The following is a 19,224-nucleotide window of genomic DNA, read 5'->3' as shown; positions in this document are numbered from 1 at the left end:
GAACTACCATGCCTGGATTAGCTTTTACTTTCATGTGACATTGCTGGAGAACTACAAGTTTGTAATTGTAGTAACAAGAGCCTTAGGAATGGACATTTCAAAAGTTCCTGCAGATTTATACCACAAGATGATTAATTCATCTACCCTATCTTGCCATGATACAAAACACCTATGACACTTCTATCTATCCCCTGCTGTGGTATCCTCAAAAAGTGCTTTACCTGTTCAGTAATTTTGTTAACTAGAAAATAAACTTCAAAAAAGGCTTTTAAAAAAAATTCGGGCTGGAGAGATGGCTTAAGGATTAAGGCATTTGCCTGCAAAGCCAAAAGCCAAAAGCCCAGGTGTGATTCCCCAGGACCCACACAAGCCAGATGTACAAGGGGCACCTGTGTCTGCAGTTCATTTGCAGTGGCTGGAGGCCCTGGAGTTCCCATTCTCTGTCTGTCTATCTCTCTTCTCTCTATCTCATTCTCTCTCTGCTTACAAATAGTAATTTTAAAAAACTTTAAAAAATTCTATTGTCAGAATACTTTTGTTTTTTTCTGGTCAAATACTTATACTCCTTTAAGGTCTTCTTCAATTACACTCTCCAGTGGGCAGACCCCTACTCAGGAAGAGGTGTCTCTTGGGGCACATCATGGAGCCCAGCTTTAAGATGTGTTTAAGATGGATCTGAATTCCAGCTCAAAAGTGTGGAGAGAGTAGTTTTAGCTCTGGTGGTTTGTGCTTGCTGGTGTTAGTGTTTGCTGGCTGCAGTTGTTTTTGTATGCTTGGATCTATGAAAGGGAGCCAGCTTCTTCTGCCATTGATGGTATTACCCTGGACTCTGTAAGCCTGAAGTAAACCCCTTTCCTCCCAAAAGCTGTATTTGGTTGGATGTTTGGCTCAGCAATGAAAAGCTGTCTACAGCTACTAAAAATGAAGACATATGGGCTGGAGAGATGGCTTAGCGGTTAAGCGCTCGCCTGTGAAGCCTAAGGACCCCGGTTCGAGGCTCGGTTCCCCAGGTCCCACGTTAGCCAGATGCACAAGGGGGCGCACGCGTCTGGAGTTCGTTAGCAGAGGCTGGAAGCCCTGGCGCGCCCATTCTCTCTCTCTCCCTCTACCTGTCTTTCTCTCTCTGTCACTGTCAAATAAATAAATAAAAATCTTTAAAAAAAAAAATGAAGACATATCACTTCCAGTGTGCAACGCTGGGATAACTATACTAAGAACAAGTGAAAAGCTGAACAAAGCCAGGTATGGTGGCACATGCCTTTACTCCCAGCATTCGGGAGGCAGAGGTAGGAGGATTGCAGCATGGTTAGGGCCACCTGAGACTACATAGTGAATTCCAGGTCAGGCTGGGCTACAGCGAGACCCTACCTTGAAAAAAAAAAGCTTAACAAACTGAAAAGATTTAGCAAATCTTCTTAGTCCTTATTTCTTGGTCCTTATTTCTACGCTTTTATAAAAATATTTGTTAGTTAATATGCATTTATTATTTTTTGTTCCAATTTTTATTAAAAGAATAATAATGGCCTTTGAGAATATCATGCATAGTGAATCCACATGTTTTGATACAACTCTTTTTTCTTTAAAAGGGTTTGCAGTTACAACCAAAACTTAACTCTCCTGATGTATCACCAACTCTGATGTCAGTAAATAACCACCCCTCCTCCAGTCCTTCAAGACTTCTGGATTCAGTAGGAAATGCTGTCATGAGTAATAATTCTCTCCTGCTTAGTCACAGTCAGAGCCTTCGAACATGCCTAACTCAAGACAATAGTACTGCCTCTACTGTGGGTAATCTTTCTGGACCAGATCAAAATCTAGTTGCAATGGGTCAGCTGGTAGAAGTTGGAGATACTGAAGTTACAGAGAACCTGGAAGGAAGTGAACATAGGATTCTGTTGGGAGATGTGCAGGCCATTCCAATACGAATTATAGATAACCACCCAGCTCTTAGTAAGTTAAAATTATCTTACTTTTTTTAGCCTCAGTATAATTGTAGAATATAATTCTAGAAGCAAATACGGTGAGGGAAACTACTTTAGTGCAAAGGTTATGAAAAAAGTTGGTGTGTGAACACACAAAGATAATTGGAAGCTGGGTGTGGAGGTGCACGCCTTTAATCCCAGCACTTGGGAGACAGAGGTAGGAGGATCACCATGAGTTCTAGGTCACCCTGAGACTACATAATGAATTCCAGGTCAGCCTGGGCTAGAGTGAGACCCTACCTTAAAAAAAAAAAAAAAAAAAAAGTAAGTGTGGTATGGTGGTGCAAGCCTTTAATCCCAGCACTCAGAAGGCAGAGGTAGGAGGATCACTGTGAGTTTGAGGCCACCCTGAGACTACATAGTGAATTCCAGGTCAGCCTGTAGTAAAGTGAGATACCACCTTGAAAAGCAAAAACAAAAACAAAAACAAAAAAGGAACTAAGTGGTCAGATATAAAGGTTAGCATGAAGATCTGTGGTTTTAAACTTACATGTTAAATTCTGTGGAGATTGAAATGGAGTCAAGATGTGGGTACTTGAGTTTAGTCTTAACACTTTATTATCTTTATAGCTAACCCAGTCATCATAGCAGTAAACTGTTAATTCTTCCTCAATTTTTGTTTGTTTTTTTTTTTTTTTTTTGAGGTAGGGTCTCATTTTAGCACAGCTTACTCTGGCACTCACTCTGTAGTCCCAGACTGGCCTTGAACTCACAATGATTCTCCTACCTCTGCCTCTCAAGTACTAAAATTAAATGCATGTACTGCCATGCCTGGCTCTCTACTTGACTTTTTTTTTTTTTTTAATGGGAGGAAGGGATTTATTTGAAGCTTACAGATCCAAGGGAAATTCATGGTGGAAAAAGCTGGCCCCCTTTCACATATCCAAGCAGAGAGCCACAAGCTAGCAATCACACAGAAGCCTGCAGTGGCTGGAGCCCCAGAGTTCACTCTGCATACCTTAGTCTGGAATGCAGATCTGCCCCCCAGTGACAGTCTGTCTGCTAGGGGCAGAAACTACAAAGTCAACTTGACTTTCTTTTAATGAAAGTTTTCTTTAATTGAAGACATCTTTCCTTTTTTCTTTTTTTATGTTTATTATTATTAACAAGTTGTCTCATATGGATACATTTTTATTTATTTACTTATTTGGTTTTTTTGAGGTAGGGTTAGGGCTAGCCTAGGCTGACCTGGAGTTCACTATGTAGTTTCAGGGTGGCCTCGAATTCATGGCAATCCTCCTACCTCAGCCTCCCGAGTGCTAGGAGGGATTAAAGGTGTGTGCCACCATATCCAGCTCCATTTATTTATTTGAAAGAGAGAAAGAGGCAGAGAGAGAGAATGGATGAGCCAGGGCATCCTGCCACTGCAAATGAACTCCAGACACATGTGCCACCTTGTGCATCTGTCTTACGTGGGTCCTGGGGAATCAAACCTGAGTCCTTTGGCTTTGCAGGCAAAAGCACCTTAAACTTCTGAGCCATCTCTCTAGCCTTCTACTTGATTTTTGTTGTTGTTGTTCTTATTACTTCTTTTTACAGCTTCTTCTGGCCTGGGCACTTTTGTGAGAAAAGATTGGATGGATGGATGGATGGATCTTTTGTTTTGAAGTATAAATACCTTCACAGAAATATTCTTAGACCACATATTTTGCCTCCATCTTAACTATTGTTGTAGTCAGGTTCACAGTGCTGCCAGAAAACACTAGACCAAGAGCAACTTATGAGGGAAAGAAGGGTTTATTTTGGCTTACAGGCTTGAGGGGAAGCTCCATGATGGCAGGGGGAAACGATGACATGAGCAGAAGGTGGACATCAACCCCTTGCCAACATCAGGTGAACAACAGCAATAAGAAAAGTGTGCCAAACACTAGCAAGGGGGAGCTGGCTATAACACCCATAAGCCTGCCCCCAACAATACACTACCTCCAAGAGGCATTAATTCCTAACTATCAACTAGCATTCAGAACACCTAAGTTTATGGGGGACACCGGAATCAAACCATCACAACTATCATCCATCATTGTTCTGGGCAGACAAAACCAAATAGGTCCTTGTAGAAAGTTGTCCTTTTTATTTATTAGACACATACTTTCAAGTCAGTTTATCAGGGCTGGAGAGATGGCCCAGTGGATAAAGCATTTGCTGCACAGCATAGGAAGTAGAAGTCAGATTCCACCACCCACTTAAAACTGAGTGGGTGTGGAGGTCCGCCTAGAATCCCAGTGCTTGGAAGGTGGAGACAGGATCACTGGTACAAGCTGGCTAGCTGGGCTAGCTGAATCAGTGAGCTCTGTATTCAAGTGAGAGATCTTGACTCAGTAAATAAAGTGGAAAGCTATTGAAGAAGACACCCAATGTCAACCTCTGACCTCTAAATGCATGTGCACACATATGATTCCACCACATATATGCATGCATGCACAACGCATACACATTTGAAAAAAAACACACACACACACACACGCATTTATCCAGTGGGCTCTGGCAGTTGTAGCTACTGACTAACTTTAACAGATGAGGGGAAAAAAGGAATATATATGAATTTACTCTTCCAAACCCATGATAAACTTGGTGTTGTCCCCATTCTACAAACAGGGAAACCAAGAGTTAGAGAGGTAGAGTAATTCCCACAAACTCCGATCTAGTGAATAACAGATAATTGAGCCCAGGTGATTCCTGCTTTTCAAGGCAGTCTTCTATTCTGCCATATTTCCTTCTTCTGTGATGTACCACAGTGTTTTTAGGAGCACCGTTTTACAGGAAAAAAAAATTTTTTTCAAGGTAGGTTCTCACTCTAGCCTAGCCTGGCCTGGAATTCACTGTGTAGTCTCAGGGTGGCCTTGAACTCACAGCTAGTGCTGGGATTAAAGGCGTGCACCACCGTGCCTGGCAAGGAAATGTTTTTTAATCCAAATTTCCATTATTTGTGTAGTTAAATTATAATCTGAAGGATTGTTACCTGGATATGGGTTCTTGTGGTCATTCAAATCCATCTTCTATTAGTTTTCTATGTCTCTGACTAAACACCAGTCTACCTATATGATATAAACAGTAGGCGTGGTCAGTAGACTTCTGTGAGAAAGTAATAGTCCCTTTAACTGGCTCGGAATAGCAACTGAAAAACTGATATTCTTGGGAAAGTGCGTATTTCATGCTAGGCATGCCATTTGCTACTTAACAGTAGTAATACTGCTGGCAGGCTGCTGCTAGGTTAATTTGGTTGTAAGTACTTTGAAACCAGAATGGTAAGTGTATTCTAGAATGTTGCAGACAAGCAAACACATAGCTCTCAAAGCTAAGTTAAAGCTATCTTTTAAGATGTGGCACTGAGTTTTCAGCATACCAACTATTTTTCCAATTACAGGTTGGTCCTTTTTCCAAACTTCAGTTCTTTTTTCTATTTTTTGCTAGAGTCTCATGTAGTCTGGCCTGGCCTCAAACTTACTATGCAGCTGAGGGTGACCTTGAACTCCTGATCCTTTTGCCTCTACCTCCAGAGTGCTGTTATTACATCAGCCACCGTGTCTGTCTTTAAATTCATATAGTTTTAAAAACTCTAGTGTCATAAAAATATTAATGGGAAGGAGTACCATGGAAATGTGGCATCCAGACATGACAACACCACTGGACTTGTGATCTCAGGTAACCAAATGTGGTTACCTGTACAAGACCTGCTCATGATGGAGTCAGTCATCATTCTATTATGGGTAGGAGGCTTGGTGGTCCTCTCTAATGAGCTAATATGACAGACAGTTAAAGGTTGCCGGGAGGGAGGGAAATCATTCTCTTTCAAGTCATAGCTCTAATAAGAGACCAGAAGGAGTATAATGAAACCAAAGGGGATACAGGACGGTCATGTGGGATACACTAATAAACATCCACATTAAAGAATTTATAAAAGCCAGACGTGGTGACACACACCTTTAAGCCCAGCACTCGGGAGGCAGAGGATTGTCGTGAGTTCAAGGCCACTCTGAGACTACATAGTGAATTTAAGGTCAGCCTGGGCTAGAGTGAAATCCTACATGGAAAAAAAAAAAAAGTATACATATATAAGTCTGAAGAGAATGCACAGTAGTTGAAGTTGCTTATTTGCAGAGCCTGACAGCCTGGGTTTGATTCCCCGGTACCCACATAAAAGCCAGATGTACAAAGTGGCATACACATCAAAAGTTCATTTGCAGTGACAAGAGACCCTGGTGTTCCCATTCTCTCTCTTTTTCCTTAAAAACATATAAAAATATTTTTTAAAAAGCATCTATGGGCTGGACAGATGGCTTATCAGTTGAGGCGCTTGCCTGCAAAACCTAAGAACTCATGTTTGAATCTCCAGGGCCCATGTAACCGGATGCACAGTGACACAAGCATAAAATGTCACACATGCACACAAGTGGGCATGTGCATCTGGAGTTCATTCATAGCGTCTGAAGACTGGCATGCCCACTCTCTGTCTCATTCTCTCTCTCTCAAAATCAGTAATAATCTTTTAAAAAATCATCTCTTGGAGCCAGGGGTAGTGGCACATGCCTTTAATCCCAGCACTTGGTAGGCAGAGGTAGGAGGATCCCTGTGAGTACAAGGCCAACCTGAGACTACATAGTGAATTCCAGGTCAGCCTGGACTAAGGTAAGACCCTACCTAAAAAAATTATCTATTGAGCTAGAGATGGCTTAGTGTTAAAAGTGATTGCTGGCAAAGCCAAAGGATCCAAGTTTGATTCCCTAGTACCCATAGAAAGCCAGATAGATACACAAGGTGGTGCATGTGTCAGTTCATTTCCAGTAACTAGACACCCTGGCATGTACATTCTCTCTATCTGCCTCCCTCTCTCTCAAATAAATAAGTAACTAATCACATACATATATATGGTGATGGAGAGATGGGTTAGTTGTTAAGGCACTTGCCTGCGAAGCCTAAGGACCCATGTTTGACTCCCCAGATCCCACATAAGCCAGACACACAAGGTCACACCTCACAAGGTGACTCATGCATCTGGAGTTTGGTTCCAGTGGCTAGAGTCCCTGGCACACCAATTTCCTTCTCTCTTGCTTTCTCTCACTTTAACTCTCACTCTCATTAAAAAAAAAAAAAAAAAAAAAAAGTCAGTCTGTTAGGCTTGCCTCAGAAATAAAAATAATATATATATGTATATAAACATATAAATCCATGGATGCATAAAGTAACACTGAGAAATTTCAAAACATTATAGAATATGATTCTATATGTATAGAAACATTACAGAAAGAGTAGAAGCCTTACTGGGAAAACAAACAAACAAACATATCATTAGATTGCATTTATTCTAGTTCTAGAATAAGCAAATCTCTGTGGTGGAAGAAAAATGAAAATAGCTACTTCCTCAATTTGATGAGTACTATGTCTCTGCAAAATTCATGCCTTGAACCTACTCACCAGTGCCACAGTATGAGCAGGTGAGCCTTTGGGAGTTAGTAATTAGGTGTTGAGGACAGATCCCTCATCAAAGGAGAATGGATTAGTGCCTTCTTAAAAGAGACCTAAACCGGGAGTGGTGGCGCACGCCTTTAATCCCAGCACTCGGGCGGCAGAGATAGGAGGATCACCGTGAGTTCAAGGCCACCCTGAGACTACATAGTGAATTCCAGGTCAGCCTGAGCCAGAGTGAGACCCTACCTCGAAAAACCAAAAATAAATAATAATAAAGAGATACCAAACTCCATTCCACAGTGAGAGAAAATGCTGTCCATGAAACAGGAAGTGGACTTTCACAGATACCACATCTGACAGCAGGTCTGGAACTTTCTGGTGTCCAGTACTATGAGAGACACATTCATGTTGTTTATTAGCTACCTACATGCTATTAGGACATTTTACAACATCCTGACCAAACTAGGGCAATGGGGAGGGAAACTGGCTGAGAAGAAATGTAAGAGAACTTTGGCTGGGGGCTATAGCTCAATGGTAGCATGCTTATCTAGCAGGCATAAGAACCTGGGTTCCATCCCTAGCACCACAAGAAAATTTTTTTTTTTTTTTTTTTTTTTTTGAGTAAGGTATCACTCTTACTTCATGCTGACCTTGAATTCACAGTAGTCTCAGGGTGGCCTCCAACACACACAGCAATCCTCCTACCTCAGCCTCCCAACTGTTAGGATTAAGAATGTCTTGTCTTTTCTTTCTTTCTTTTTTTTTTTTTTTTTTTTTTTGGTTTTTCAAGGTAGAGTCTCACTCTAGTCCAGGCTGAGCTGGAATTCACTATGTAATCTCAGGATGGCCTTGAGCTCATGGTGATTGATCCTACCTCTATCTCCCGAGTGCTGGGATTAAAGGTGTGTGCCACCATACCCAGCTTTAAAACTTTCATATCTTGATGAAGATCTAGATATTTCATTTTTATACCATATGTACTAGTCAAAGTCAACAAATGTTAACTTATATTTGGGTATGTTTCATTGAATATAAATATCTTATCAAAAGAAAAATCAACAAACATATTTTGAATTTGAGCTAATATACATACTAAAGTATTTAGGGAAAGAGTATTGTTGTCTGAAGTCATAAAAACATAAAGAAAAAAAAAACATAAAGAAGGGCTGGAGAGATGGCTTAGCGGTTAAGCGCTTGCCTGTGAAGCCTAAGGACCCCGGTTCGAGGCTCGGTTCCCCAGGTCCCACGTTAGCCAGATGCACAAGGGGGTGCACGCGTCTGGAGTTCGTTTGCAGAGGCTGGAAGCTCTGGCGCGCCCATTCTCTCTCTGTCCCTCTGTCTTTCTCTCTGTGTCTGTCACTCTCAAATAAATAAATAAATAAATTTAAAAAAAAAAAAACCATAAAGAAGTCTGAATGTGACCCTGAACAGATGTGGGAAAACAAGCAAATATATTATGCAATCTAGGTTATGGTCATTGCAACTTGTTTGCAACTGTTGTAAGTGGAAATTTTTGTAATACTGGAACAAAAAAATACACAATCACTAGACTTCAAAAAAGCATATTAACTTTTTGGATTTTTTTGTTTGATTTTAAAGTTGAAGAAAATCCAGAAGATATGAGCCAAGTTAAACAAGAGCCCAAAGACTCAACATTGTCTATGGAAGCAAAAAAATTTTTGGAGTTTAAGAAATTATCTGCCACATAAAAATTTTGAGAGCTTTCAGAATTTACAACTCTAGTGACCTCTGAGGTCTTAGAAAAGAAGATATTGTCAAAGCCTAACATTGTAAAAACTGAACTGAAGATGGGTTTGATGAGCAGCTTTGACTAAAAACTGGTATATTTGTTGCCAATTCCATATTTTTATGTCTCTTAAAAGTTTTGCTTTCTTATTTTATATCAGTTCCTTTGGTTTTTATTTTTTAGTTCCTTTGTTTTTTCATTATCTAATAAGGCCAGTATTTCAAAAGAGATCTGACTTTACCCACAGTAATTTACTCAGAATACAGAGTTATTTATCTCATCCCTGGAGATATCCAATTTTAGTTCTTTAAAGACCAACATGAAAGATAGTGTATATCTGGGTGTTTATATGTCATGTGTTTTAAAGTTGTGAAGAAATGTTTAATTTGACAAATTAGGGAATAATTGTAAGCAAGAGATGTGACATAACAACACAAGGCCGGCCTGCCCCTCTGAAGACCGCAGCTGCAGGTCACCGCTTCTTCGTTGTGCTTCCAGCTCGAAACCAACCATGTGTTTACGGCCCCTCATAGTCGGCTCAGTGTGGTAAGTACTAGGTATTATAACTGAATTAATGAGGTAAGCAACACGTATCGGTGTATACTGCATAAATTTATACTATATTAGAGCACCTTCTTGAACTAGAAAGATGAAAAACATCAGAGAATTTGGAAAGAAAAGAATTCTGTGCTGTTAGCAGATAATTTGGGAGAACTTCTGATAATAGCAGAATTTTTTTCTTTTGTTTTGAAGATACGATTTTAGTTGTTGTTTTTTTAAGAATTTAAATGGTATTTACTTTTTTTTTTCTTTTGGTTTTTTGAGGTAGGGTTTCACTCTAGCCCAGGCTGACCTGGAATTCACCATGGAGTCTCAGGGTGGCCTCGAACTCACGGTAATCCACCTACCTCTGCTTCCCAAGAGCTGGGATTAAAGGCGTGTGCTACCACACCTGGTTTTTTTTTTTTTTTTTTTTTTTTTTTTGAGTTTGGGTTTTACTCTAGCCCAGGTTGACCTGGAATTCAATATGTAGTCTCAGGGTGGCCTTGAACACACAGTAATCCTCCTACCTCTGCCCTCCAAATGCTGGGATTAAAGGTGTGCATCACATACCTGGCTGTATTTACACTTTTTGTACCAGAATTTTCATTAAATTGATAGTATAAGATTTATATATTTCAAGTAAAATATATATAGCTTGAAATTTAGTTCATATTTAAAAATTTTTAAATAACTTATCTTGGGCTGTGGAGATGGCTTAGCAGTTAAAGGGCTTGCCTGCAAAGCTTAAGTACCCATGATTGATTCTCCATGCCCCACATAAGCCAGATGTACAAGGTGACACAGTGTGCAAGGTCGCACATGCGTACCAGGTGGCACATGCATCTGGAATTTGATTACAATGGCTGGAGGCCTGGCACATCAATTCTGTCTCCCTTGCTCTCTCGTATTAAAATAAAAGCTGGGGTGGTGGTGCACTCCTTTAATCCCAGCACTTGGTAGGCAGAGGTAGGAGGATGGCCATGAGTTTGAGGCCACCCTGCAACTACATAGTGAATTCCAGGTCAGCCTGAGCTAGAGTGAAACTCTACCTCAAAAAACCAAACCTAAAATGTCTGATCTCATTAGGTAGGAGGATTGCCATGACCTCAAGGCCAGTCTGGGACTACAGAGTGAGTTCTAGATCAGCCTGGGCTAGAGTGAGACCCTACCTCAAAAAAAAAAAAAAAGTTATTAAGTATATTTACTATAAATACCAAATATCTGCCAATCAGTATATCTATTATACAATTGTTTTCTGAGAGAGTGGCAGACTAGAGATTTCAAATATAACTGTCAAAGAATCAGCATAACTGGCTATGGTTGCAAATACCTGTAATCTCAGGACTCATGAGGTGGAGGCAGTTACTAGTACTGTGAGTTTTAGGTCAGCCTGGGCTACATAGCAAGACCCTACATAAAAAGAGTGGGGAAAAAAAAAACCTAAAAGATTTTGTTTTTCCAGAGACTATTTATAGGTATATTTTTTAAAAATAAGGATTTCAAGTGGATATTAATGTTTAATATTCAAAGCATGAACAATATAATACAAAATTGAACATTAATGCTTTACATGGGTATCAGTCATTTGGCTTTTCAAAGTCCAAGCTCCCATTAGTTCACTTTGTTTCAGGTCCATAATGTGTATCTAAATATAAAACACTCTTATTTTAGAAATAGGTGCAATTCTAAGATCCCTTTATCTTTACATTTATATCCTATTCAATGGAAAGTTTACTTTTTTATTTAAGGCAGCATTAATATTTAGTCACATACATGATTTTTAGTAGGAACTGTTTTCTGAAGAACTGAAAACATTTGATGCCATCATTTGTAGAGACAGGCTGCTAAACTGAGTATGTTAGACTAAGTTCAACACAAATCTTGGTTACCTCAAACCCTGCTTTTTTTTCTTAGTCTACGTGTACTTAAAAGGAATAAGTCCAAATTAATATATAGTTTGTAATTGTACTATACTGTAGGTAATAGTGTTTTCATTTCTTATTTTTTATGGAAGATTTTTAAGAAGTAATAGGTCTGCATCTTCCAATACGATATAAGTTTATTGTTACTTCAGTAGTTGAACTGTATTATTGTTGTTATTATTATTTTTGGGAGACATTCCTTTCCTTTATGGTGTTGGGTTGCTAAGGAGAAATGCTTGTTGAGATACAAATTAGTCAATTTCCTATGAGAATGTGAAATACCAAAGGATTCAGAGTTTGATACCTAATCAAGAACAAACATAGTTAAAATATACTTCTGTCACATCATTCTGTATGAACATCTATTCTGTTACTGTTTTTTATCATGAGGACAGAAAATTACATGTATCCTTCCTATACAAACAAGAACAAAGAAAAAAAACCAAGTGTGAAAGTTTAAATCCTTAATTACACATCCTTTTGTTTTTTAGGTAGAAACTGGAACAATTAATATTTTTGTATATATAAATGAGTAGCTCTATAAAATATGGGTTTCTAAATGGGTATAAAAATTATTCATTCTCTAAGTGCATGTTTAATCACAGTGTCAGTATTGATGTTTAAAGGTGCTCAGCATCATTTTTTAAACTATGTTTACATATTTAAAATTTTATAATTATTTTAAAGTGCACTGGGTCTTAAATTCAAGTGCATAAAATTTTCAGTATCTGTATTTGGACTTCTCCTAATGACTCTGCAGCAAAGCTCAACATATGTTTTTTTGTGTCATGTGTTACAAGATATGATATTTACAGTAGTGAATTGGACATTCAAAATTTACAATTACAGCTTAGTTTGTTTCTTCATTGTAGTTTTTATGATCTGCACCTCCAAGTGAACTACACACCAGTAAATTATAGATACACAGCCATGGTGATAGTAACTTTCTGTTTAAGGAGATAGCATACTTCAAAAGCTTTAACATCTTATGCAAGGTGAATGTTTCCTAAATATCACACAAGTGATAAAAGCATAAGTTTTGGAATCCAATCCTGCATTACAGTTTCTAATTTTGGAGCCCACCAGCTTGTATTTTATCTTCTTTATATTCTGTCAAAATATATACTTAATTATGTGGGTATGAGATATTGTTTACTTTGTACTAGGTTTGTAAAGAGATTAAAAATATGTGTGCATATATATATGTATATATATATTGTAACTTAATGTACAATGTTCATATTATAATGTAATTTTTCATTAAAAAATCCTATGTTTTTCTTATGTGTTAGTTTGTTAAAATACACTTTTCCCACCAGGCATGGTGGCTCACACCTTTAATCCCAGCACTTGAAAGGCAGAGGTGGGAGGATCACTGTGAGTTCGAGGCCACCCTGAGACTACATAGTGAATTCCAGGTCAGCCTGAGACCCTACCTTGGACAACCAAAAAACAAAACAAACAAACAAAAAATATATACTTTTCTGGGCTGGAGAGATGGCTTAGCAGTTAAGGCATTTGCCTGCAAAGCCAAAGGATCCCGGTTCGACTCTCCAGGGCCCATATAAGCCAGATGCACAAGGGGGTGCATGCATCTGGCATTCATTTGCAGTGGCTGGAGGCCCTTGCACACCCATTCTCTCTCCCTCTGTCTGCCTCTTTCTCTCAAATAAATAAATAAAAATAAAGTTTAAAGTGTGTGTGTGTGTGTGTGTGTGTGTGTGTATTTTTTTTTCCTAACCAGGCGTGGTGGCATATACCATTAATCTCAGCACTAGGGATGCTGAGGTAGGAGGATTGCCATGAATTCAAGGCCAGCCTGAGACTACAGAGTGAATTCTAGGATAGCCTGGGCTAGAGCGAGACCCTATCTTGACCTCCCCCAAAATTATATATATATATACACACACACACACAAACACACACACGCTTTTCCTGGAGATAATGGAAGTTTTGTTCTTCTTAAATAAGATGGTGAATAAATAATACCTGAGAATTTTGGCTGGATATTTGTCAACTTGAAGCTTGAAAGCTTTTAAATGTAACTACTATGAACATTACATGTGGAGGTATATGAACCAAGCATCAACATCTTAAAGTAATATGTATAATAAAGTCATGAACAAGTTGGAGAAATGGCTCAGTGGTTAAAGGCGCTTACTTGCAAAGCATGATGGCCCAGGTTCAATTCCCCTGTACCCACAAAGTGGCACATGTATCTGAAGTTCATTTACAGTGGCAAGAGGCCTTAGCACACCTATTATCCTCTCTCTCCCCCTCCTTTTAAATAATAAAAAAAAATTTTTTCTAGGGTCTCACTGTAGCCCAGGCTGACCTGGAACCCACTCTGTAGCCCAAGGCTGGCCTCAAAGTCACAGCAATCCCCCTACCTCTGCCTCCTGAGTACTAGGATTAAAGATGTGAGTCACTGGGCTGGAGCTTAGTGGTTAAGGTGTTTGCCTGCAAAGCCAAAGGATCCCGGTTTGATTCTCCAGGACCCATGTAAGCCAAATGCACAAGGGGGTGCATGCGTCTGGAGTTCATTTACAGAGGCTGGAGGCCTTGGCACACCCATTCTCTCTCTCTCTGTCTCTCTCTCTCTCTCTCTCTCTCTCTCCCTCTCCCTCCCCCTCCCCCTCTCCTTCTCCCTCCCTCTCTCTCTTTCCCCCTGTTTCCCTCCGTCTTTCTCAAATAAATAATAAAAAATAAAATAAAGGTGTGAGCCACTATGCACAGCAATAAAGATTTTTATTTATTTTTATTTGAGAGAGAGGCAGACAGAAAGAGAATGGACATATCAGGGCCTTCAGCCACTGCAAATGAACTCCAGATGCATGTGCCACCTTGTGCATCTGGCTTACACGGGTCCTGAGGAGTTAAATCTAGGTCCTTTGGCTTTGCAGGCAAGCACCTTAACTGCTAAGCCATCTCTTCAGCCCAAGAATTTTAGTTTTAGTTTTTTTTTTTTCAGGGTAGGGTCTTACTATCTAGCCCAGGCTGACCTGGAATTCACTATGTAGTTTCAGGGTGGCCTCAAACTCACAGCGATTCTCTTACCTTTGCCTCCTGAGTGCTGAGATTAAGGCATGCACCACCACATCCAGCAAGAATATATATATGCATGAGAAGCCAGGTGTGGTGGCACATGCCTTTAATCCCAGCACTCAGGAGGTAGAAGTGGGAGGATTGCCATGAGTTCAAGGTCAGCCTGAGCTAGAGTAAACCCTACCTTGAAAAAGAAAAAGAAGAAGAAGAAAGAAAAATATGTGAGCCAGGCGTGGTAGTGCACATCTTGAATCCCAGCATTTAGGAGGCAGAGATAGGAGGATTGCTGTGAGTTCAAGTCCACCCTGAGATTACATAGTGAATTCCAGGTCAGCCTGGGCTAGACAGTGAGACCCTACCTCGACCGCCCCCACAAAAAAAGTCAAGTAATTTTTTTTCTCCATGTATTGGCAAACAATCTTCAAACAATGAGTCATGGATTGGAGGATTAGAGGGACAATAGGACTATATGGTTAAAACAGAAAGGATTGTTCATATTTTATCCCTTCTTCCTTTCTGTTTTTTTAAAATACTATAGAAAATATTTTAAATATTTTATTTATTTACTTATTTGTGAGAAAGAGGCAGATAGAGAAAGAATGGGTATGCCAGGGCCTCTAGCCACCACAGATGAACTCCAGATGTGCCACCCTGTGCACCTGGGTTTGAGTCCCCAGCACCCACGTAAAGCGAGACACACAAGTGGTACATGTGTCTGGAGTTCATTTGCAGTGGCTAGAGGACCTGGCACACACACCTCTCTCTCTCTCTCATACACACACACACACACACACACACACATAAATAAAAGTGCAAAAGGAAAGAAATAATAGGGGCTGGAAAGATGGCTTAGCAGTAAGGCACTTGCCTGCAAAGCCAAAGGACCCAGGTTCAGTTCCCTAGGACCCATGTAAGCCAGATGCACAAGGTGGTACATGCATCTGGAATTTGCAGCAGCTGGAGGCACTGGTACACTCATTCTTTCTCTCTCTGTATATATGTGTGTGTGTGTGTGTATTATATGTGTGTGTATATATATATAATCTGCTCCCCTTAAATAAAAATTAAAACAAAAAAATTTTAATTTATTGTATTAGAGAGAGACACTGGGTGTGCCAGGGCTCCAGCCACTACAAACAAACTCCAAACACAAGTGCCACATTGAGCATCTGGCTTACATGCACACTGGAGAATTGAACCTGGGCCCTTAGGCTTCATAGGCAAGTGCCTGAACTGCTCAGCTATCTCTCCAGCCTGAAAAAAATTTTTAACCAAAAATAATCTAGCCTGGCGTAGAGGTACATGCCTTTAATCCTAGCACTCAGGAGGCAAATGTAGGAGGATCACCATGAGTTCAAGGCCAGCCTGAGATTACATAGTGAATTCAGGTCAACCTGGGCTAGAGCAAGACCCTGCCTCAAAAACCCATAATAATAATAATCTGCCAAATGCTGGAAAGAGGGATCAGTAGTTAAAGGCACTCACTTGCAAAGCCTGGTAGCCTGAGTTCAATTCCTCAGCACCCACATAAAGCCAGATGCACAGGGTAGCACATGCATCTGGAGTTTATTTTCAGTAGCAAAAGGCCCTGGGTACCCATTCTTTCTCATTTTCTCTCCCTCTCTCTTTCTCCTCATAAATAAATAGACTTTTGTTTTGTTTTGTTTTGTTTTGTTTTGTTTTGTTTTTCAAGGTAGGGTCTTACTGAATTCCTGACTGACCTGGAATTCACTTATGTAATCTCAAGGTAGCCTTGAACTCATGGCAATCATACCTCTGCCTCCCAAGTACTGGGTACATTTAAGACAAATTGAAATAATACAGGGCTAAAGATGCATGAGGGGGTGCATGCATATGGAGTTCGTTTGCAGTGGATGGAGGCCCTGGCACGCCCATTCTCTTTCTCTTTCTCTAAAATAAATAAATATTAAAAAAAGAAGCAAACAAACAAAAAAAGAAATAATACAGTGCTAAAAGTCGTAACCAGTTGGGCGTGGTGGCACATGTCTTTAATCCCAGCATTTGGGAGGCAGAAGTAGTAGGATCATCACAAGTTCGAGGCCACCCTGACACTACATAGTGAATTCTAGGCCAGCCCGGAGTAGAGTGAGACCTTACCTCGAAAAACAAAACAAAAATTTAAGACTCATTTGTTAATGGTGCTAAAGTAGTTTTTTAAAAACCATTGTATATTGATATGGAAGGAGTGGTGGTTTGATTCAAGTGTCCTTCATAAACTTGGGTATTCTGAAATGCTATGGCCCTAGCTGGTGGCAATTTGGGAATTGGATTCTCCTGAAGACAATGTATTGTTGGGGGCAGGCTTATGGGTGTTATAGCCACCTTCCCCTTGCCAATATTTGGCACATACTCCTGCAGTTGTCCACCTGATGTTGGCCAGAAGGTATTGTCCACCCTCTTCTCATACCATTGTTTTCCCCTGCCATCATGGAGCTTCTCCTTGAGTCTGTAAGCCAAAATAAAACTTTTTTTCCCACAAGCTGTTCTTGGTCAGGTGCTTTCTACCAGCAACATGAAGCTAACTGCAACAAAAGCCTTCCACAATATGCTTATAAAATCAGAACTGTGACAGCCGGGCATGGTGGCACACACCTTTAATACCAGCACTTGGGAGGCAGAGGTAGGAGGATCCTTCTGAGTTTGAGACTACACCCTGAGACTACATAGTAAATTCTAGGTCAGCCTGGATTTGTGAGTTTGAGGCAAGCCTGAGACTACATAGTGAATTCCAGGTCAGCTTGGGCTGGAGTTGGACCCTACCTTTAAAAAAAAAAAAATGGTGTGAGGGACTGGAGATACAGCTTAGTGGTTAAGGTGCTTGCTTGCTTGCTCAGCTGAAGGACCCAGGTTCGATTCCCTAGAACCCACATAAGTCAGATGCACATGGTGGCACATGCATCTGGAATTTTTCAGTGGCTAGAGGCCCTGTCATGCCCATTTTCTCTCTATCTGCCTCTTTCAAATAAAAATAAAATATAAAATGGGTTTTATTTATTATTATTATACATTTAAAAATGGATATCAATGTATGGGATGTGAAAATGCCTTTGGACAGTGATTTTTAAAATATTATTTATTTATTTATTTATTTGAGAGAGAAAGAAACAGATAGAGAATGGGCATGACAGGGCCTCCAGCCACTGCAAACAAACTCTAGATGCATGTGCCACCTTGTGCATCTGGCTTTCGTGGGTCCTGGAGATCAAACCTTGGTCCTTTGGCTTTGCAGGCAAGTGACTTAATGACTAAGCTATCTCTCCAGCCCCAAAATGCCTTTGGATTTTTGTTATATTCATAGCTTTCTAAAATGTATAAGATAATATGGATATCAAGTTCATGTGGAAAGATAAACATTTCCTGCTTTTCTATTTTCTACTTTTGACTAGGGGATACTAGTCACTCTTGTTGAAGGAAACAATTAAAAATATATTCCATTTAATTGCAGAGAAATAGAAATATTTATGTAGGATAGATTGCTGATATGGATTTTATTCCTTTAATTTTTTTATGCTAGTGCTGGGCAATAAATCTATGGCTTCAAACATGCTAAGTAAAATCTCTACTACTCAGCTACATTCCTCACCCTGCTTTATTTCTTAAAGAAATTGTTGCTGTACATAGTGATGCATGCATGCCTATAATCCAGCACTCAAGAGGCTGGAGGCAAGAGGATTATGAATTTGAGGTCAATCCAGGCTATTTTCTACATAGCAAGAACCTGAAAAAAAGGCTGGGGATATAGCTCAGTGTCAGAACACTTGCGTAGCGTGTGCAAGGCTCTGGGTTCAATTTCTAATATCACACTCACACATGTGTGCACACATGCGCGTGCACACACACACACACGAGGAATTTAAGCAGAAGCTAAAGGAGAAAGTAAGATAAAAAAGCTATCCTTTAATAGGTATAAAACAATGTCTGGCTTTTAGAGTAACAGACTTCATGTAAGTTGCATGACTAATTCTTTATTAATGCGGTCTTTATTTCCTTGGAAACACTGAGATCATTTTAATTTTTAATTATACCAGAGTTTACAGTTCTGTAGATTTAAAACTCTATACTAGTAAGCACAGAGATATAACTACTCACTTCTACTTTTAAAAATATGAAGCAGGAAAAGGTGGCTAAAGTGATTATGAATTTCATTTAGTTACAAGTTGTGGTTCTTTTGGTTTGGTTTGGTTGGTTTGGTTTGGTTTGGTTTTTCAAGGTAGTGTTTCATTCTAATCCAGGTTAACCTGGAATTCACTATGGAGTCTCAGGGTGTGCACCACCATGCCCAGCAAGTTGTGGGGTTTTTGTTTTGTTGTTGTTTTCTGGGTTTTGTTTGTTTGTTTGTTTTGTCTTTTTTGTTTTTTTTCAAGGTAGGGTCTTACTGTAGCTCAGGCTGACCTGGAATTCACTATGGAGTCCCAGGCTGGCCTCGAACTCATGATGATCCTCCTACCTCTGCCTTTAATCCCAGCACTCGGGAGGCAAAGGTGAGAGGATCGCCGTGAGTTCGAGGCCACCCTGAGACTCCATAGTGAATTCCAGGTCAGCCTGGGCTAGAGTGAGA

At 39.9% G+C, this 19,224-nt stretch overlaps 1 protein-coding gene across 1 annotated transcript; it reads left to right on the top strand.

The window, feature by feature from the left end:
- Positions 1-1,590: 1,590 nt before the first annotated feature.
- Positions 1,591-9,887, top strand: LOC123460175 (calcium-responsive transcription factor-like). Its single transcript, XM_045148052.1, has 2 exons — positions 1,591-1,950; positions 8,988-9,887. Exons 1-2 carry the CDS (start codon positions 1,638-1,640, stop codon positions 9,095-9,097), a joined length of 423 nt encoding a protein of 140 aa, XP_045003987.1. The 5' UTR covers positions 1,591-1,637; the 3' UTR covers positions 9,098-9,887.
- The last annotated feature ends 9,337 nt before the right edge of the window (positions 9,888-19,224 follow it).

The sequence above is a fragment of the Jaculus jaculus genome, chromosome 4 (genome assembly GCF_020740685.1).
Source record: "Jaculus jaculus isolate mJacJac1 chromosome 4, mJacJac1.mat.Y.cur, whole genome shotgun sequence".
NCBI classification, from domain to species: Eukaryota; Metazoa; Chordata; class Mammalia; order Rodentia; family Dipodidae; genus Jaculus; species Jaculus jaculus.
This window is presented reverse-complemented; position numbering and strand designations above follow the sequence as displayed.

Coding starts and splice junctions, on each gene's coding strand:
- LOC123460175 (XM_045148052.1), top strand. CDS start 1,638: ATGTCAGTAAATAACCACCCCTCCTCCAGTCCTTCAAGACTTCTGGAT. Junction 1,951..8,987: donor AGATAACCACCCAGCTCTTA/GTAAGTTAAAAT, acceptor TTGATTTTAAAG/TTGAAGAAAATCCAGAAGAT.